Source organism: Montipora foliosa, chromosome 1 (assembly GCF_036669935.1).
Source record: "Montipora foliosa isolate CH-2021 chromosome 1, ASM3666993v2, whole genome shotgun sequence".
NCBI lineage: Eukaryota > Metazoa > Cnidaria > Anthozoa > Scleractinia > Acroporidae > Montipora > Montipora foliosa.
In genome coordinates, this window is record NC_090869.1 from 10,562,101 (window position 1) to 10,584,600 (window position 22,500).

General features: G+C 40.3%; 2 protein-coding genes across 2 annotated transcripts in view; one reads left to right on the plus strand and one right to left on the minus strand.

Annotated features, from left to right (window-relative positions):
- LOC137974856 (contactin-associated protein-like 2) overlaps positions 1–10,772 on the plus strand; it is a 23,544-nt gene extending 12,772 nt beyond the window's left edge. The window contains exons 3-4 of the mRNA XM_068821853.1: positions 8,905–9,822; positions 10,362–10,772. Coding sequence (XP_068677954.1) covers positions 8,905–9,812 — 908 coding nt within the window. The 3' untranslated portion in view covers positions 9,813–9,822; positions 10,362–10,772. The remainder of the gene's footprint in view (positions 1–8,904; positions 9,823–10,361) is intronic.
- Positions 10,773–14,401: 3,629 nt separating this feature from the next.
- LOC137974867 (contactin-associated protein-like 2) lies at positions 14,402–21,348 on the minus strand. Its single transcript, XM_068821863.1, has 2 exons — positions 20,968–21,348; positions 14,402–17,561 (listed from the first exon to the last, which is right to left on the minus strand). The coding sequence occupies exons 1-2, from the start codon at positions 21,204–21,206 to the stop codon at positions 15,308–15,310; spliced, it is 2,493 nt and encodes an 830-aa protein (XP_068677964.1). The 5' UTR covers positions 21,207–21,348; the 3' UTR covers positions 14,402–15,307.
- Positions 21,349–22,500: the final 1,152 nt, after the last annotated feature.

Below are 22,500 nucleotides of genomic sequence, written 5' to 3' on the forward strand. Positions count from 1 at the left end.
TGTTGAACTTTTCAAACAGGCAGTCAGTGGAAGGGAACTCATTCCCAAGCATCTGCTGCAACCAGTCAGAGCTGTTGCCACGCAGCCCACCCAGGTCTATAATCTCACGCCACCATCTGGTGGAATTACTGTCCTTTAGGTTAGACACCTTGTTCTCGTAGTACGTTCTTTTGCAAGTGCGACATTCCACTTGGGTCTTGTTACGCAGTTCTTGTACAGGGCGGAATCCTTGCCAAGGGATTTCAGCGCTTTTCGCCTCTGCGTAATAAGCAGTCTAAGGTTATTTGAGACCCAGGGCTTGTCGGACGAGCACACCTTGACCCGCCGCAGGAGAAGGTACGAATTAATGGCGTTTAACAGGGTTTGACTGAAAAGATCGAATTTTTCAGACACTCTGGACAGGTCAAGCGCTGGGCTCCAGTCGAAATTGGTGATTCATCTTCCGAAAGCGTGAAGGCTACTACTACGCATGTCACGAGACCAAAAATCTTTCTTTGAGTAGTTGTGGCCGGGGAGAGACTCACACGGCTTGATAAGAACAGTGTAATGATCGCTCCTACCAATCTTTGGTAACTGCTCCGGGTCGCGGAAAAGCTTGGGTTTGTTGATGAGGCACCAATCTAAAGTTCCAGTATCCCTTGTCAAAACCTTCGTAATTTGACTGAGCCCAGTTCTGAGCTTGATTGATCGTTCAGATATGCCTGTTGTAGTAGGATTGAAATCGCCATTGATAACAAGTAAGCCATCAGGATGTTTTAGGAGGAATGCTTCAGACACCTCTTGTATGTGGTCAATAAGAGCCACATTGTCATCCTCAGCACAAGATGTTGAGTGGTAAATAACTCCTAACAAAATGGCTGACACACAACGAGGCAGCTTGAATAGTCTTATATTAATCCATAGTGACTCAATGTCTTGATCTTCGTGCTCGAAAGTTGAGTCGACATAAGCACACACACCACCGCCCGGTCTTCCAGATCTATCATTTCTGAAGCTGAGGAACTGCGGGATTTCCACCGAAGAGTCAGGAGTCAGGTCATTTAGCCAAGTTTCTGTAACGCAAACAATTCCTGCCTTGACTGCCTTGCCAACGGTCTGCAGTTCGGTTATCTTTGAAGGCAGGGATCTCACGTTGCTTGGGAGCATGGAGGGGAAACTTGACTAAGAGCGTGACGAGCTCTGGAGAACTGTAGGGGTAGTGCCTGTGGTATCACCCACAGGGAACCCACGTATCTTTGCTCGGCCGGCTCTCTTCGATCAACAGCGTTTTCTTATTCCAAGATCTCCTAATGTTGTCAAAAGTTCCACAGGTAGACGGGACTTGGGCTGAGAAGCTCTGATGGATTTAAGCTCAGAGCTACTATATTGTCGCCTTGCTATTGTAGACGGTCTTGAGGCAGCTTCGGTTACAGATCCAAGATGGCGGCTCGGACTTGATGACAGGTTCGAGAATATCGGGTGAAACTGACGTCCAAGAACGCTCCAACAATCAGAAAATCTGAGAAGGAGGTTAAGAACCAGTACAACAGGTACGTAGAATACATTTGGAGGCCACATGATAAGCAAACTTTCCACCCGAAGGTAAAAAGTCGGAGCTCACAAAACTCGTGGCAGCCCAAGAGGCGCCGCTGACCAATAGGCCTAAGGTTAGCTCTTTATGTAACAGTTATGGTAAGTCTATCACTTTACCTTTCTTTTAAGTGCCAGTGGTTTTCCAGTTATAATTAAATTTCAACCTGCAACCTGCAAAACACACCTGCCGTGGATAACCACTGATATCTCCTTTGCAATCCACCATACTTCAAGCTCTTTTCAGACCGCGTCAAACCAACTCTGAAGTTTGAAATATAAGAGAGATGAATTTGTCGGGCTTAACTATTGATCCTTTTCACTGTCACGCAACAAAAAAATAAACTCGAAAACGTTCAATGAAATAAGCCAAAAACGTGGAATGTTGTAGGAGACAAATTCATAAATCACCTCACCAATTCATAGGTCTGTGCGTTACAGCGTTTCTGCGTTATTTGTCGAAGCGTTTCAAGCAACTTTATAGAGTTTATGGTCCTGTAAACTCAAGGTCATCGCCTCGTTCTCGCCCTTTGGCGCTGCACTGGGTTCCAATAGGCGTATTGCGTGACAAGTTATATTCCATATATGGCGTGACAAGTTTTATTGCAACAGGCACGTGACTTCACAGAAAATAGAATAAAGAGCCTTTTGAGTTTTTATCTTGATCAGCCACAAGAGATTTTAAAAATATATCTTTGAATTTCAGAGTTTTTCAAAGTGCGTGACTATGACGAGACGCAGCGGGGTCTATCTGGAAGTATCCTGATGGAATGCGGGGTTTTTATCCCCGCATTCCTTTCATACTTGAAATTCGGTACAGTGGTGAATGTAACACTTTGAAAGCCCAAGGCGTTAAAGTCTGCCTTCAAGCTGTCAGCAAATGTCTTGTTAACGAAATTGGTTGACGTTTATTTCACTCAGCAGACACATGAAAATTAGAACTTTAACGATGGAAGACAACAGAGCTATTACATGTTAGTTGAAAATGTCGTTCGTACCAACGTTCGGACGTGACTCAGGATCTTTAAATTAGAGACTCATCTGGTTGTTGGTTTTCGGGTTTTATATTTTGTCCAAAGAAAGGAATTTACATAGCAACGACAAAGGGTTGACTGTCGAGAAAAGCTGCGAGATAATAAAAATTATGCGATTACTAATACACTTACACATACAAGCGTAAGCGTGTATCCCAAGGGAAAAATGTCACTTTTTGTTCTTTGCCTTTCGCCTTTGTTTAACTCGGGTGCCAGACTGAGGGGAACTTTGAAGGGTCTCTCTCTTGATTCTTCCAAAAGAAATCTAAGACAATTTCACTCTAAAACACTCTCAACAAGCATGCCAGCAGACGAACGTCCTGATTTGACTTGAGTGAAATTCTCAACTGTGGATCGCGACTTGACAAGGAGATAATTTAAAAACAAATCGAGAAGCAACATTTTATTAATGCTCTTCGCTACCTTTGTAGTTTTTATACGCCGGTGCATACAATCATTGCCTTTCCCGTCAAATATTTATTTCGACGCCGCTAAACCACGCTTTCATTTTTAATTACTTGATGGGTCATGAAATGCCACGTATTAAAAACTTGCAGAACCTAAATGACATTAGGAAGTACAATACGCAAAATGATCTCGCTTTTTAGATGTAAACTCAAGGAGCTACACCAATGCATAAATTAATTTAAACACTAGCCAAATTATATGCAGCTTAAACACGTCTTCGTCTTTAATTTTGCTCGGTAACATAATAAATCGAATGTTGTGGTTCAGCGTTGTCTCTACTCCTATCGACAACGATATTAATCACAGTGGTCACAATGTTGACCTGTGATGACGAGTATCGTTGTCTATAAGAGTACAGAAACCTCTGAACTACATTCTATTTCTTTTTTACCACAATATTCAGGGAGGAAGGCATGTTCGAGTTTGGATTCGAGTTTATTCATTCAACGTCAAAGTAAATGTTTATTTCAGAGCGTGCCCAAGATCAGAAAAAGAAAGAGCGAAGCGTTGTCAAAAACTTGCTAGCAATATGATTGGTTTATTTCCCAAAATGACGCGAACAGCGTTGTCAAGACTCTTAATTAGTCAATCAGATAGCGAGATTACTGGTATTTGTTGTCTTTTTTTAATTTCCTGCTATTTCGTAACACTGCTTCAAAAAGTACATTATAAAAAGGGCATTTCGTTGGGTGCCTCGAAAACGAAGAACCTAAGACCCCGAAAACTCGAAAAAAGTAACTCAAAACCTTCAACCCTAGGCCTAAAGTTGGTTTTTAGACCTGGAGTGTAACAGTGTACATTCGCGGGAAATGAAGGTGCCCGGCCACATGTGGAGAGTGGTTACTCAGCTAAATATGGCGGATCGCCTAGCTTTCACTTTGAAACAAGTTGTAGGGAATGAAGGACTCGAACTTCGCTTCAGGAGACTCAAAAAACCAACTTTAGGCCTAGGGTTAGCCAAATTGAGGGTTTTGGGTTACTTTTTCGAGTTTTCGGGGTATTCGGGTATTCTTTTTTGGGACACCCCATTTCGTTTTCATTGACAAAAATTGTATTGCTTGTCTGCAAATTGCACATCAGCTTGCATTCGATTAAACTCATCATTGTCATAGTTCAAAATGAAATTTGGGTTAAAATCATTTTAACCCAGTTTGATTCTTCATTTCCTTAACTCAGTCAAGAATAATTAAAATTGCCACTATAAAAGAAATAAGAAAGTAATAATCAGGAGAAAATAATCATCATCCTCTAATATGTACTCAGTATATTCTTCCTAGAAAAACATATCCGAGCAGGTGTGTTTGTATTTTATCACTGCCTAAAACCACACCTAGTTTTTACTCAGATTAACATGATTTACTTATAGAAATGTCGTAAATTGCAGAAATTAGTGCTACCAAAAGCTATTCTCGATTTGATGCAGTACACGTGGGCAAAACGCCTTAATGAATATTAGTAACTTTAACCAATATTTCAGACATCATCATTAGTAACCAAGCTGTTACATTAGGATAGGGCTGCTTAAAGTCAACAGTAGCACACTCCGACGATACATCTGGATGCCACTATCAACCTCATTAGTAACCAAGCTTTTATAATAGGACAAGAATGTTAAAAGTCAATAGTTGCACACTCCGATGACACATCTGGATGCCACTATCAACCTCATTAGTAACCAAGCTTTTACAATAGGACAAGAATGTTAAAAGTCAATAGTTGCACACTCCGACGACACATCTGGATGCCACTATCAACCTCATTAGTAACCAAGCTTTTATAATAGGACAAGAATGTTAAAAGTCAATAGTTGCACACTCCGACGACACATCTGGATGCCACTATCAACCTCATTAGTAACCAAGCCTTTACAATAAGACAAGAATGTTAAAAGTCAATAGTTGCACACTCAGACGACACATCTGGATGCCACTATCAACCTCATTAGTAACCAAGCTTTTACAATAAGACAAGAATGTTAAAAGTCAATAGTTGCACACTCCGACGACACATCTGGATGCCACTATCAACCTCATTAGTAACCAAGCTTTTATAATAGGACAAGAATGTTAAAAGTCAATAGTTGCACACTCCGACAACACATCTGGATGCCACTATCAACCTCATTAGTAACCAAGCTTTTACAATAGGACAAGAATGTTAAAAGTCAATAGTTGCACACTCCGATGACACATCTGGATGCCACTATCAACCTCATTAGTAACCAAGCTTTTACAATAAGACAAGAATGTTAAAAGTCAATAGTTGCACACTCCGACGACACATCTGGATGCCACTATTAACCTCATTAGTAACCAAGGTTTTACAATAGGACAAGAATGTTAAAAGTCAATAGTTGCACACTCCGACGACACATCTGGATGCCACTATCAACCTCATTAGTAACCAAGCCTTTACAATAAGACAAGAATGTTAAAAGTCAATAGTTGCACACTCCGACGACACATCTGGATGCCACTATCAACCTCATTAGTAACCAAGCTTTTACAATAAGACAAGAATGTTAAAAGTCAATAGTTGCACACTCCGACGACACATCTGGATGCCACTATCAACCTCATTAGTAACCAAGCTTTTATAATAGGACAAGAATGTTAAAAGTCAATAGTTGCACACTCCGACAACACATCTGGATGCCACCATCAACCTCATTAGTAACCAAGCTTTTACAATAGGACAAGAATGTTAAAAGTCAATAGTTGCACACTCCGATGACACATCTGGATGCCACTATCAACCTCATTAGTAACCAAGCTTTTACAATAAGACAAGAATGTTAAAAGTCAATAGTTGCACACTCCGACGACACATCTGGATGCCACTATCAACCGCATTAGTAACCAAGCTTTTATAATAGGACAAGAATGTTAAAAGTCAATAGTTGCACACTCCGACGACACATCTGGATGCCGCTATCAACCTCATTAGTAACAAAGGTTTTACAATAGAACAAAAATATTAAAAGTCAATAGTTGCACACTCCGACGATACATCTGGATGCCACTATTAACCTCATTAGTAACCAAGGTTTTACAATAGGACAAGAATGTTAAAAGTCAATAGTTGCACACTCCGACAACACATATGGATGCCACTATCAACCTCATTAGTAACCAAGCTTTTACAATCGGACAAGAATGTTAAAACTTAACAGTTGCACACTTTAACGATACATCTGGATGCCACTGTGAACCTCATTAGTATAACCAAGCTTTGACAATAGGAAACGATTTTTTAAAAGCAGCAGTTACACACTTCGATGGTCTATATGGATCCTACTCTTAACATCACCAGTTCTAGCTGAAAACTGATCAGTTAAGTTATGAAGAAGAGATTTAAAATATTGGAAGAGAATATTTCCCAATTTCATCAAGATTGGCTAGAATGCCACGTTTTGTGTGACCTTAACGCAATAATAATATTGATACCTTTGTAGTAAAATATTGACAGACTACATTCTACATGTATTTACTTCCTACTAGATATACTAAAGCCTCAAATGATGGAAATTTGACAGACGTTTATATTATTGTCGAAAGAAAGTCACAAGCCTTAGGCTCAAGCTACACGTAATGTGTTCCAAAACGTCATTGATAATGAATTAAATCATGGAAAGCCACACATCTATGAATAATTACATTCTGGAGAGCCACATAGCAATAAGTATTTAGAAAGAAAGCTTCAATTTTACTTTCGCACACATGACATCGACATTGTGTTTCCAATTTCTGTTTGTTCTTCATTTCTGTGAGCCTATCATCCTTGAAGGATTTAGGGCCATAACTTCTTAATGCATTATTTACATCTTTAAGAGAGTCAATTTATACGGCAAAAGCCCAATATAACCCAGAAGTAGTATTTCGCATAAACCATGTGCAATTCATAAAGCTGGATACTGCTCAGTCAGTTCTTCTTCGAGTAAAAACTCCACATCATCACAAATTCCAGTTGATCTAGAAAAAAAAGGCAATAAGCAAGTCTTAACTATGTTTTTTCCAGGGGTGTTGATATCTTTACTTTGGCAATCCTTCATGTTCGGAGATGTAGAACATTGAGTAGGTATCGAATCGTCACTTAACAATAAGCTTAGGAAATAAAATACGAAAGTCTGTTGCTTTCATCAAAATAACAATGTTCGCAAGACTTGAAAAGAACGTTTACAAGGCTCCTAATGTGAGATAAACTTCTGGATCATGAAAATCTATCGCGAACAAACATTTTAAGCGAAAAATAAACATCAGACACTTCTTTTCGAATTTTCCTTTTATTTTGCCCCAGTTTTACGTGACCACAAATGGCTCGATTGCAACTTACCTTACTTGAACAGCTGTCTGGCGGGGTTAGTAAGACGCAGCCAGTATCATTGTCCATTTGATGTGAGATGACAATGGCATTTTCAAACGGCAATTCGGTGGAGTCAGCCAGCCAGCACCGATAACTTGATTTCTGCAAAGGCTAAGGTCAAGGCTGTTTAAAAATTCTCTTAGCCGTTCAAATAGCTCATCTTGATACAGTGGTGAATCCGGTGTATGACGAAGGAATACAACGATTAATCCAAACGATGAAGTGACGATTTTATCTGCTGTAGAAGCTTTTCCTTCAAACGGAGCTCCATCTACTAAATGTAAAATGTAAATGCTTTGTTTATAGTGGAAGTGCACTTAGCTATCAAGCTAGTTTACAGGCACCCCACTTTTAACAATGTGAAAGAAACAATTCAAAGTTAACAGAAAGATTATTAAGAACCCCAACTGGCAGGAGGCAACCAGTTGGCTATTTACAAAGCGTAGTAGAGTTGAATCCGGGACAACCGGAAACAAATCCTAACCAGAGGTTAGAACGGGATTTGAACCCGGACCAGCCGCATGCAAACCCAACGCCCTAACCACTGGACCACGCTTGCCTCCTCCTCTACCGAGCAAATTCCTCTGGAAAGCGCACCAGCAGCTCAGACGGTGTCCATAACCTATGTTGCTTAACACATACCACTTTTTTCCTTGGATCTAAGAACTACGGGCTCTGTACGTACCCGAGAAAATCGTGAATAACCTTCCGCGATGTCTTAGCCCGCGCAAGAAAATCACAATGATCAACGTGGCCGTGCCGTGCTCATGTGATTGAAACGAACAAAATGGCTTATTCTCAAATGACAGAAACGCATGTTATTCGTCAAGGCTAAACTAGATAACTGACATGTTAATCCTATTACCCCTCTTTGTTGACAGAAGAGTCATTACTGAGTAAACCACAACTTAATTGGATTCAGAAATCGGGTACTTCCAGTTCAGACCCACTTGCGTCTCGTCATAGTGTTGGCGGCTTTCCAAAAACATGCCAGTTGCATAAAAACATCGATTGCCCTCGTGTTTTTGTGGTCTTAACAGCCATTATAGTAGGAGACGTGTCTATACGAATTTTTGCTAGTTCATTATACAGCAGAAAGTGTTAAAGACTGCCAAACTAAATTCCAGATGTTTCCACAGGTTTCCGGCCACCATGTTGGTGTACTTTAGCAGTACACCAACATGGCGCCTCCAACTCTACAAATTTGAGTAATAAATTTCGCCGAATAACTCAAGTACGGAATATCGCACATCCCCTGAGACTTGGACCCGTTGTTTATTTATTCCCCTTCCATAACATTTCCATTTCTTGTCTCAATTTCTTAAATGGTAAGCGATTTATGTTTTCACTTGCGTGACGTGCAACCCAAGAGTATATGGAGTGACAAGTTTTTATGTTTTGAAACAAGTTTTATATATGGCGTGACAAGTTTTATATTTTCAAATATAATATGTAATGTTTTGTTTCAAAGGTTACTTGACTGATAAATCGGCATTGCCAGTAACGATGCTGCAGTTCACCTCGGATGCTGTACACTCCTTTTTCACTCTTGGGCCGTTAGAATGTCTTGGCTCTTCTGGTCAAAAAACTAGTGAAGTGCCCAATGCAAATTTCATCTCGTCTGCGTGTAGACTGGTCAATCCACCCCCTACAATCGACGTGCCAACCGGGATCAGCAGCTTATTGTCCACCACCCATGGAACAAAAAGGAAGACTTCCATTACTTCCCCAGGTAGACCAAGAGAAAAGGACCCCTCCAAGCATCAAGTGACCATGACAACTACTATTGCAACCAATGAAAACTCAACCCTGGTGACGTCTGTGTTGAGTCACGAAACCAAAAGCGAGGGTGTGACAGTGCATTCTTCTATCACCAAAGATAAGAGTGGCGTGACAGTACACTCGAGTATCACAACAGAAGATAAGACTGTCACGCTGCCTCCCGTGACAACAGCCGAACCCAAGTCACCAAAGGTGATGGTAATAACAAATGGCAGTGTTTCTTACATTACGCATGTGAAAGGACAAGTTGTTTACGACGCCAGATTCATTATCCTTGTATCTTCTTCTGTGCTCGCGTTCATTATTCTTATTTGCGTGATAATTTTCGTTTTTCTCAAGCGTTCTGGTCGCAGATACGTTTGTTGTATTTCGTGTAAGAGCTGTGGAACAAAAACGAATATCCCGGATATTGAAGTGTATCGTCATACAGTACCCACTGAATCCCCGGATGCAGAGCAGCTGGAAGGTTTGAACCGAGGGGCGGAGGAGTTTGGGGCCTATAACCTGAGCAATGGTCAAACGGTGTATCATTCTGTTCATCGAGACTCGCATGTCAGAAAGTATGTGTCGTTCTCAGCCTCAACCTCCAAACTGTGAAAAGTGAAAGGTAAGTGACAGTAAAAACACATATCTTGCAAATAATTGTTATTTTGGATGGTTCGTCCAGCAGGGTGACCGCACTCTACTCCCTTTAATAGGGAGAAAATTCATATCCAGGTGTTGCTGTAAGGGCAGGCTGAGTTTGTACAGGTCCTCGGCCCCACTTTGAGGGTTCCTCGGGTTCTGGTTTTCTTCCCTCACAAAAAATCACTGTGTAGTTAGTTAATGTTTCATAAGTGAGGCCTGTATGGGAGAATTCACTTAGGTGTAAATACGGATTACCCATCAAATCACATGTTCTTTAATTTCCAACTAAGTGATAAAACGGAAGTTAAGCTATGAGTTCAGATTGTTTACCTCGCAATAACCCGAGCGAAAATTAAAAAGGGTATTTTGAAAGTTGGCTGACCTCAGAAGTAGTTTGAAAAGCTGTAAATACACGTAAGCCAAAACTTTTCTTTCCAGTTCACCTAACTTCGCGCCTGCTTCGTAACTCTATACGCACGCTAAAACAGATGTTACCATCTGTTTCCTTTCTTCTTTCAGGTTCCCGAAAAAACCTAAGCTGACATTTCGCCCAAGCCGTTGTTGGTCTGAGTAGAGTGCACCATGAATTGCACTGTAGTTGAATGGCACTGTGCAGCTGAACGGGTAGTTCATTATTTGCTCACCTTTGGAACACCAATGAGGGTCTGTCATGCATGGCTTCTGCTGAACTGAGCTGGATTCGGGTTGAACTCAAAGCGGGATAAGGGTATTCTCCAAATTAAATTTGCGGGATCGGAATTTATTTATCGTGGCGAGATGTGATCATTTCCACTAAGAGCTTGAGGGATTAATTAAAATGAGTGAGCAAACAATTCAGACTGGAGAGAAAAATACACGAGGCTTTAAACCTTCTAGGACGGATCAGAAGGGAGAGCTATACGCAACTCAAAATGGCAGTTTGAACACAAAGTGAACACAGTCCCGAGCAAATGGCTTTAACGTTTGCTTCAACATCCCTCCCCCTCCTTTTCAACTGTGTTGACACATGTTGAATAAAAGTTGCATGAATTTAAAAGCGTTTAAACTTTGCTTCAACAACCATTCAACATTTTTTTTTTGTTATAACGAATGTTGAATGTATTTGAAGCCGTTTGCCCCCCACCCACCCCCCCCTTCTCTTTCTTTCAACATTGTTGGGTATGCGCGTGCGCACTAATCGGTCTCTTTATAACGTATCCATGTCCGTATCCATAGTAACAAGTCCGTATCCATAATAGTATCGCGATCTTCTTATAGTACAGTTTTGCCTATGCGCGAGCCGTCAATATTTCGTGGTATTGCCGTCTCACTTTTGCGGCCTATGATTGGTTCTAATGTTAAAGTTGACGTCGTTGCACTGAATTGGGTTGCTGACGTACGCAAACAAATACGTTTCGCAGGTAGAAAGAATTGAAATTTCGATCAGGCGCGGGTTGATTAGTTTACAGTTTTATTTATCCTTATGAATGATGGATCGCGATACAAAACTAATTGCGATTTTGAGACGGCAATACAACATTATATTGACGGCGTTGGGAGAAAATATATTCCGTATTGGGCTCGGTTTCTCCCAACTAGCCGTCAATATAATGTGGTATTGCAGTCTAGTCTCAAAATCGCAGTTTGTTTTTGACAAGCGCGGCTGCAGCCTGGGAGTAACTACCGAGCCTGAAGCTTTGTTGAATCAAATGTTAATGATGTGTTGAAACCGTCTTCCCACCACAGTCGTTAATATCGTTCAACACGTTGGATGTTGAAGCGAATCTTGAAGCCGTTTGGCCGAGCCTTTAGCGTTACTACTCAGATCTGAGCTGCCAAGAAATATAAGTGCGTTCTTCCAACCAACCAGTAAAATATATCCGTCATAACACCATTGGAGGCTTGGGTGTTAATAAATTCAAAAAAAAAAAGTTAAAAATCTTAAATGCAGTGAACGATTGAAGAAAGCAGAAGAAAAATCGAAGAATACAGCCTCACTCTCTTTCCCGTGATTTTTCTCTACTAGCTCTTAGGAGCCCTTGAGAAAAGGTAAAATCCTTTCTATATTGATAGAGACGTTAGGTTTCACTTTTATTAGGGACCTTAAGAAGGACGACTACGGCCACAAGAACGACACATAACAATACGTTAGGTTTAATTAGCAAAAACAATAGGGCCGTTTATACGAGAGAAAATAAGCCGCGGCTTACTCTGGTCGCGGCTTACATAAGACGCGAACACCCCGTATAAATGGTACAAAACCTACGTTCACGGCTTTCTCAAGCAGCGGCTTATCCTGGCCTGGGAGTTTTTACTCGTATAAATAGTTCCTTTTTCGTATTATGTACGCCGCGGCCAGAGTAAGCCGCGGTGTACTTTTTCTCGTATAAACGGCCCTAATATTTTTGATAGCCCTGCACGTGCGTTTTACATTTTGATAAATTTCATTGCTGTTCTCGTCTTGACAAGGACGTGAAATGTCCGCCTGTGGAGGATGAGAGCACCTGACAATGAATTTTCAATTTTCTCTCTAAACATCCACACCGTTCTCGCCAATTACGGTCTTGGAATGTGTACTCACACTTTCCAAGCTGTGCGACTTGGAGTAAACGCAACATTATTAGAGTAACGAACGTTAGACAACGTTTTTGTAGCCGTCATCTTCGTCCTTACTTGTGTTCCCTATTTGAATTTTCTGTCGTATAGCTTCAACACCGCACTTCCTAATTCAGTTCCTGGAAAGTTACACTAGTTTTTAGAAGTTAGACAAGCCAACATAATGACGAAAAAGATAAATTAACCTGAAGTTGCAATTTTAAATAACGTTTTCGTTGCCGTCGGGTCGTAGATCTTAAACTCTCTAATGGACCATTTTAGAATTCTCACGGCTGGACTGGATCTAGCATTAGCCTCCCTTTCATGCTAGATCCAGTCCAACCGTTAGAATACGAAACTGGCCTATTGAGGGATAGACTTCATTGATTTTAGCGTGGTCTGTCTCTTTGTTGCTGTTTGTTGATCGCCATCTTGGATAATCAGTTGCGCTTGAATGAATTCCAACTATAGCAGAACATGTAGCCTGCGTAGCAAACGTTCCTGTTCGACAGAAGAGCTTCGAAATGATTTTCCGCAAACTGGCCGCGCGAAAGTTGGGGCTACAGAACAGGATACAGAACATGAAGCGACCCCTTTAATAGTGTCTTAGTGTTTAACAGCCGTTGTCTCGCCATTCCTGATAGTGGTTTATTTCCAGTCTTAATTAAACGACTTAAAAATGATATGTACGTGTTTTCACGGGTAAAACTAAACGAGGAGAGAGCACGTGCCAATACAATAATGAAAATAGCACGGCAGTTGTATTTCCGATTTGATTAACTGCGAGCAACTCCTCGTTGGCCGAAAGTATTTGCCAACTCGCTTAAGCTACCTGGTTTGGTGGCTTAAATTTAATGAGAATTCTATTGAAATTTGCCGAATTGCGTTACTTTTATGAGAGTTGGGAAAGGAACTGTTTTCACGGAATTTCGCTAAGGGTAGGCGCGGTGGCCTCATGGTTAGTGCGCTCGACTCGGGATCGAGTGGTCCGGGTTCGGGGCCTGGCCGGGGACATTGCGTTGTGTTCTTGGGCAAGACACTTTACTCTCACGGTGCCTCTCTCCACCCAGGTGTATAATTGGGTACCGGCGTGATGCTGGGGGTAACCCTGCGATGGACTAGCATCCCATCCAGGGGGGAGTATAAATACTCCTAGTCGCTTAATGCTACTGAAACCGGAGATAAGCGCCGGCCTGATGGGCCTTCTGGCTCGTAAGCAGTGACTTTACTCGCTAAGCGACCTGAAAAACCGCTCGTAAAAACACGAGAGTAGTGTCAACACTAATGTTACACTGTGTTTCTCTTAAGTGTGACCGCAACCTTTGACAAGAATACGAGCACCCGCCCAGCAAGTGCGTTGTGCATTAAGAAGTAAGTTTCTTTGCCTTCCTCTCTGAATATCCTCACCGTTCATAATATTCTTTTTTTTCGTGGAAAAATTGTACCTACTTTCCATAACCAGCGACTTGGAATGAACGTTATATGAGCGTATTAGCGAGAGGGTATATCTCAAGGTTTCTCGTATTGGTGGTTTCACGTTTACCCCATCGCCGCCATCTTGGTGGACGAAAACCTCATTAGCTCCTTTTGTTCGTCCACCAGCAACTGAACATTGCAGCATTGTGCTGTGATTGGCTCATTTGATCGCCTTCGTTCGATTTTGGTTGTATAACACTTAACTGCAAACCAATCGTGAAACAATGAGCATCGGTGCGCATTGCAGAATAAAAGCATAGCAATATAATACAGGTTTTTGTTTTTGGTACATTTACTTTTTAGATTCTTTAAGCCCTACCTGACCATAGTCAACAGTGACATGAGGGTTAGTTCTAGTAATTATTCTACTATTACACATTATTTCACCAGTAAAAGATCAAGAAAACGAGCAAAAGTTAAGAGCGGCATACACTGTTATGTCAAATGCGCGTATTTATCTTCGCCCCTCCGGAGCTCGGAAAAATACTTTGCGCGTATGACTCATCAAGTTATGTATAAATTTGTACTTGTTCCTGTTCATACTAAGAATAAAAGTGTAGTTTGAAGAAATAAAGCAACGTTTTAATTCTTTTTACAAGACATGTATAGACATACTGATGCGATGTGTGAATGAGTTGACCCTTGAATTTAAACCTATTTATCAGAAAAATATAATAGTTAAATAAGTACATTATTGGCATACTAACAACAAATTAAATGGGTAGCTGAGATACTTAGAACTTATCGTCGCCACAAAGCCCTTAAAAAAGACAAACTGAAAAAAAGGATCGTTGTAATTTAAAACTGAACAACCAACGAGACTGAGCTGAAAGCTTTTCGTTAAGGGTAGGTTTGTTCCATTTGATAAATAAAGCTTCTTTTATTTTAATTTTAAAACACCAGTTGGTCGAGTCTAACATTGTGAAACATTAAGTGGAACAAGAGTCTCGACAAGCTTTTGATGACGCGAGATGTTTGTACAGATGAGAGGCCTTCTCCGAAACAAGGTGCCCCACGTCCACGAGTAGAAACATAACGATCGGTTTCGCCAGCGTAACTGGTATTTCATCCCGCACATGCAAAGTTATACACTACGTACGAGCAGAGACCCTGTGACCCAAAATCTTTTACAATGAACAACTGTTTTACTTTTAAAATGGTCACGCTAGCCAGCAGCCCTGTAATAAAACTAGAAGGATTTTTACAACACTCATTTTCATAAGCTCCCTTCTACTGGTATTTTTTCGAACGTAACACAAAGAAATCTAGAAAATTACTGAGAATGTATTGCACAGATATTGACATCAAGTTGGTTTTTTTTTTTCCACTTTTAAAGTAAATTCCACGCGGATTGCATTCACGACCTGGGCTTTGACTGCATCTTTGATGGGGAAAGAAGACAAGAACTCGGCTTATCATACCCAATAAGATTTGATTCCGCCACTAGCATTTCCATCCGCATATCTTTCGTTTCCACCATATTGTTGTAATTGTTTCCCCCGGAACGAAGAGCGCCTGCTTACAAGTGGCAATAGCCGCGCGGGGTACCCAGCCGTTCCTGCCGAGGGAACAATGTACTCTCCACGCTTGCTATGTGTTCGAACGCATGTTATAACTCGTGGAAGCAAAAGCTTCATCGACAACAGTACTAGCACCACCAAAGCTGCAGATATCATTACAACAGCTATTACAGACAATTGACTCTTGTCTTCTTCATTTCTTACGAATTTCTCTCGTTTTGGGGTTGTATTCTTTTGTGTTTCCTTAATACCACTTGGAAATGATGTAGTGGTAACATTTGGCGTTGTCGTAGACGCATTATTGCAATCTTTGCTGTATAAGCCGTTTTCTGCAGGGCAGGCTAAAGAAAGTGGAGTGGATGGTATCATAGATCTTTGTGTCGTGCTTGTAATGGAGGTTGTTGACGGATGGCGCTTAACGACATTCGGACAAGCCTTCACTAACCGAGGGTTTATCGTTCGTTCATTCAACGTAGGTTTAATCGTGGGAACCTCTCTTTGGTCTGAGTTTCCCCAACACTCCAGAGGCCCGAGAGTGAAATACGAACCCTCGCTTTTTGTGTTAAATTCCAATCCAGTCACAGGCAATGTGCGTTTATCCCTCAAATACCCTTCGTCTACTCTCCACTGTCGATCCTTAATGTCACAGTTACAATACTTGTGGGTGTGTTTACAATATGATGGCTGCATCCCACATGCGCATTTTTTACTTCCGGGCTCGGCCCCGCCCCAATAATCCTGCCTTTCCCCGTCACGTGACAGCCAAAACGCGTGCGACGGACCGTAGGGAGAGTTGAGAAGCTTGGATTTGAAGCAATTAAATCTAATATACTGACTACAGTTTTTGCTTTTTCTAATCAGCTCTGTAATTTGTTTCATGCTAATCGAGTAATGTATATAATGCTTGTACATCGAACCCAGAATTCTTGAATCTCTAACTCGAGTTTTTGTCATTTTATTGTGCCTTATAGTAGTGTAAATCTCTGCAGAATTCTTTGCAGAATTCTGCGTCATGTTGCACAAAGCCGTGTAAGGTGTTCCCTCTCCTTCTGAATCCAACAAACAATATTCACTGCTTTCCAAACCCATGGATCGGTAATACTTACATGTAGGTTTGTACACTGAACTTTCACATCGGTCTCCCTCAAACTGTGTGTATTGGCAATCGCAGTGATACCCATCCCAATCTTGTGAACACCTTCCTTGGTTTTGACAGGGGTTGGGTTCACAGCGATTATGCAAACGGCACGTGTATTGCAATTCGTCAGCATTTGTATGTTTACTTTTCCTTAAGTTCTTTGACGTTATCTTCTGACTGTCTATTTGTAAATTTAAAATACAACCAACGAAACCACTGTTGTCTTCAAAGCCACCAAGAAAGATTTTCAGACGAGACTTGTTGGCGAAGTCCAGCAATAAAACCTGCGAATTGTTCAAAGTCTTCCCTCTCGTTTGTCCATCAAGCTGCAGGCGCACATGTCGTCCTCTAATACTCGCGTTCACTCTATGCCACTCGCCGTCGTGGAGATTAGAACCCAGGGAAATCACAGTCTTTGACCCGTTTGGAGCAGAGACACCGTAGATCAGAGAACCAGCTGAAAGACGTAAATTCAACTTGACTTTTATTGCACTGCGCGACAAAAGAAGACCTTCCTTAATGTGCGAACGAAATTGAAAACTGGTAGAAAAGGTATTATTGTCGACGGGTAGCTTTCGAACGGTCACTCTAAATCCAGCGTTTCGATTTGCAATCGTCACTGCTCTTTGGTCAACCTTCTTGCATTCAAAAGCAACTTTCCCTTGTATTTTGTACCCTTCTTGCCCACCTCTCGCCTCTCGCAAGAGATTCTTCCCTCGAAATTTCAAATTACTGAGACATCCACGGAAGTTCTTCATATCTTTTACGAAGTAATCCTTTAAATAGTCCGAGGGAGCCATTCCTCCAATAAAGACATTTCCTTTGAGATCAAGATCATTGAATTCCTCCTGTAAAATCTCTGTCTCACTGTATGAATCCACCTCAAGGATGGCCTTTCGACCTTGTTGAATTAACGTCACATTATGCCAGTCACCATCATTTAATTCTTTTCTTGAGGAGAGGATTTTTAGAGTGCCTCGTAGGAGATCTCCTCCAAGATAGACTTGATAACTAAAACAACAAAAACCATTTCACGAAAGACATCGAAAGGCGCGGTTTTCATATGTAACCATAGCAACAGTGATGGAAATAACATGTTATCTTCACGTGTGAAGATATCATGTTTTCGCCCGAAAGCTCAATTGGTATTTCATTGGTGTTTATATAATGAAATGCTGTTTTTCTGTCTCGTTAAAAATGCAGAACACTTCTGTGCAGAAATGCTAATTCGATGCAAGCCCAATTTTGACATCCAACACGAAGTGTCTTGTCTAAGTCTAAGCATTTGCTTCCAGTGTCCAACAGTAAAGTACATGTTAGGGTTAGCTTAATATTTTTCAAGTTAGGTTATATTTATCCAATTATCATCGCTTGAGGGACAGAGTTTATATGTCTTTGAACGCCACCCCTGCTTTAGTGAGATTAAATTGTCTGTATAGATCGTTTTCACTGTCACGCAACAAAAAAATTAAGTGGAAACAGGAGCCCATCTGGAGCGTGCAACTTACAGCGTCTGTGAAACGGCGTTTTCACAAGTAGGTTTATTTTTAGACTAGCCCTTCCCGCGAATTAGGTCAAAAAACAAAGGCAGTTCCGGTTCAGTGACCCTATGACGTCAGCCTAATTTCTTGTGATTGGTCATCGGGCTCCTGTGGGAGTCTCATTAGCGGGAAATTCAATCTAAAAATAACCTTACTTGTGAAAACGCCGTTGCACGAAAATAGGTAAGTTGCACGCTCCAGGTGATGGGCTCCTGGTGGAAACCGTCCAATGAAATAAGCCAAAAACTTGGAATGCTGTAGGAGATCAATTCTCAGGTCTATGCGGTACATCTTTTCTGCATTTGCTAACTTTATTATTGCCTTTTCTGTCCGACTAGTTGGGTGATATTAAAACAATTAGACCCTTCGCTCTCAAGGGCCACGGGTCAATAGCCCATTCGGCTTCGCCTCATGGGCAATTGGCCCGTAGCCCTTGCCGGCGAATGGTCTAATTGTTAAATATGCTCCTGAACAGCCATTTCAAAACTGAGTTGATGACTTCGCCTTCCTGACTTAAAGTCATTACTCCTTCTAAGTTATTACACTTTGTTATTTTCTAATTACCTCGAGAATTTTAAAATGACTGATTAAAGTTTTATTTACTCCATAATAGCGACTCCTCAGATTTGAATTAAATAAAGTTTGGAGAATTTAACTCAGTGTTTCCTTGATATTCTATAAAATTTTGTACCAACAGAATGGAAGTTTCATAAATTGCGTGTTAAAGACAATTATATTAAAAACAGAGGTAAAGACTACGAAGAGGAAAATAATTGCACTTTATGTGCAGTGTCAGGAAAGGGGGCGGACAGGATGAAAATAATGATTATATCGTTCAATTTCTCTGTGACGAACGTTGATTTATTTTCGGTCTTTTTAAAAATCACATTTTGCGGTTTATGAGAGGTAAAAAAGAAAAACGGCTATTTTTATCCTTTTACCTTTAAATGGATTTATCGACACTAGAATAAGAGTCAGTAATGGAAAATTTCTTAAACTCGCTAAATTTTAGGCGCATCTCTGGGTCAACAATTTCAATATGTTGACTTCTTGGAGTAAGATTCTGCAACGTTGACCTATTTTTAATCAATTCCAGGCAATTAGGAAGTGTTCTTCCAAGCGAATTTGGTTTTCGTAAATTCCTTGCCGCTAAATTCGGCTTTAATTAAAGGAACAAGTTTAGTGCATACATCTCTTTAAAAAAAAAAAGTTCATATTTTTTATTGTAAAAGAGAATAATACATTACCAAACTCCATATTAAACTGTTCATCGGATAATTAGTTGTCAAAGAGCGTTATTTACAATGTGCAAATTCAGTAAAGACTTTCACCAACACGAGATTCATCAAAAGATATCACGTCCCTTCTTTTAGACCAGTCCAAGATCGATCAGACAAAAAAACCACTTTGACTGTTTTTTATGTTAGCCACAAAGTGAAAAGAGTGATAAGAAATGTGGTTTTTTGAGTGAACACTTTCTCTGGTCCCAAGTTATCTTGTAAAACTAAAATTCCAACTCTTCAGGGTTCCACATATATTCTCTATAAGGAAGTGCCAATGCATTTTACGAGAACTAGTCGCCGGAAATTGGGAGAGCTAGAGTACGCTAGGCCGAGTCGTTATTCAAAACTGTTAGTAAGTGAAGTTTTTTTTTTCCAAGGAGTGTCTCAATTGTTTCTACATGATAGAATAAAATGTTTTTTCATGTGAACTTGAATTTTCTTACGTTAAGTCTGACAGGATTTTTGTTTGATTTTTTTATCTCTTACTGCTATATTTTATTTCGACTTGAAGTCACGATCATTGCTCGCTGGCTGAGTTAAAAATGAATATAATAAGCATTAGAGGGATCGAAAACGTCAATAACTGATACATAAAGAATTGGCCAGTCATGAACTGCTTCAGATCTGTTCTTTAAATGAAAACGCACGTTATTTCAGATCTAAATTCAATTTATATTTAAGTATCTAAACTGGGTATTTGCATCGAAATCTGTCTCAGAAAAGGTATATTCCTTGGTGCGGAGCTTTCCGAACAATTTATGTACCGCGGCGCTATCCCTGCAAACGTGCAGAGCCCCACAATCTTGTCTACTGGTTAACGTAATACTTTCTTATTGACCACTGAGTCGGAGAGAGAATGATTATTTTTAATTTCAACAAAATTCCCACTAATTTTATTATAATACCTCTCCATAGCTGGTACTTAACGCAAAATATTTGCAATCAATCGAATGAGTACTTGACCAAGAAAGTCAAAAGCGGGCCACATATTTTGATCAAGAAACCGACAAAAATCTTATCAAATCAACAAGAAACCGAAATGTGAAAATTTTCAAATAAGCTTTTCAATAAACTTTGCCGTAAAACGCCTATCTCCCGATTTCAGTCAGATTTCTCGCACAATTTTTTGCGAAAATTCGGTATCCTATTTTTCCAATTGTAACCAACATTCGCCATGTTGTTTCATTAAGAAGTCCTTCGCGCTTTCTTGCTTGTTCAGAAACTGAACTGGCTTTGTCAGCGGGTAAATGTAAGTTGAATCTTCGAGTCATAGCTAGTGGGGAATTACCTACAGAGCGTTACCCTCATTCACTCTTAGATTACAAAAAATATGCTTCTTGTTGAGTTCTGCTGAGTCTTGCAAAGTAAATTTGAGATGACAACCTGGCAAAGATCGCTTGGAAATGTCCAGTTCTGCGTGACTTTTTAAGGTATATCATTAGTGGAGAGGTATAAAGGTGTAAATATGCAGGAATGAAAGGAATAATGAAACTTAAAAATAAAGCTTAAATCGGCGTAGCAAAATATCGAGTCTTTGTTTGCTATCTGAGACTCACAGAACTCTTTTCGTAAAACTAAAAAAAAAAGACTTACCGAACTCTTCCCTTGTAAATATCGAGAAGCAAGAAATCAGTCTTGCCTTTTGAGTACAAAATAAGACCGTTTGGATGAATGGTTTGGAATCTCAGTTTTATCACAGTTTCTTGAGGGTTGTTTGCAAATCTTTTCAGGTCATATGTGATGAAGTCTTGCCCGTGAAGTCGTGTTTCAGTCGCTTCGGCTATTGATGCGAGACTTAAGCAAATCACAAAGACAACGCCTGGTAAACCCATTGCTGACTATTCTGCAATGATTCCCGGGATATAACTGAAGAGGAAGAAACCCTTTGCAGAAGTATCGAGAGTAATTACGCGCCAACAAACTTTAGTTTGGCGCTGCGGGTGCTAAGACCGAAAAACTCCACGCTGGTTTGCATGCCAGGGGGAAAATACAATTCAAGTGTTCCCCGGGAAAGATGACAAACTGTTCCTGCTGTTGGCGCTCGGTAGACAACGAAAGATTTGGATAGAAGGAGGTTGAGAATTATCGTCTGACCAATGGCACAATAGATTGTTGATAAACACTGATTGATTTGCCTACCCTTAGAAACCAGCAGGTGTTTCAGCTAGTTTCACAACGAGTTCATTTCTGTTTCCTCAAAATCAGTTCAATCAAAATAAGCTTAATAAGCTCTGAAAAGTCGACCAAATTAAAACACCACAATAAAGCAATAAACGTTTCGCGATAGCAATATGAGAAGCCCAAGAAAACTCTTTATAATAAAAGAGAATTGTAATTTTGTCCACGTTTTTCAGAATGACTTAAGATTGATGTGCTCCCAACTGATACGAACTCCAATGTTGTAAAGACGAATTTCATTACAAATCCGACTTGCTATGTAATTAAAACCCGTATACTAGAATATACAAGAATAGACTGAATGAGATGAACCAACACTGAAGAGAATTTCCATCTTACAGCGTTTATTGTTTGCTCTCTGTCACTAAATTGGTAATGACTAGGGAATTTTTATACGACCGTCGCAAAAAAATTGAATCAACGAATTATCGATATCTTACTTTTTTAAACTCATCTGCTCTGAGCTCGAGCCGTTGTTCTAGAAGAGTTAGTTGGTAATGACCGTCGAGGGAGACATTTAATATTCATGTGGCATCTGCATCTCGCCAGTCTAATTCAACGTTAAATACTTGTCATAAAATGTCCTACCCCACTGATGCGTGTCCATTCCAGTCGCAACCAAAAAAATAGATTACTCATTACCAAACTGATGTCAGCGAAGGTATCATTAAAAACAGCAACACCTCTTTCTTTTAGACTTTTTTTTTGTTATGGTTGCGGTGTATTCGGCTACTAAAAGCTAGCCAAGTTGTCCATGAATTAGTTGAGTGGCCGGGAACGGTGTACACACTTATGACTTATATTTGTGTTCTAAAAAAATTGTAACGGGAATTGTTTTAACTCCCTGAAGAAGTTAGGCCGTGCCTGACGAAATGTTGGGAAAAGAAAAATATAGATCCTCAAAAAAGCCGCACAGCTAGCTTTGCTTCATTATTTTGTTTTTAGTCT

Excerpts from the sequence above, each read along its gene's own strand:
- LOC137974867 (XM_068821863.1), bottom strand. The coding sequence starts at position 21,206 with ATGGGTTTACCAGGCGTTGTCTTTGTGATTTGCTTAAGTCTCGCATCA. Across the intron at positions 17,562-20,967 it reads ATTTACAAGGGAAGAGTTCG|TTATCAAGTCTATCTTGGAG; the intron begins GTAAGTCTTTTT and ends TTGTTGTTTTAG.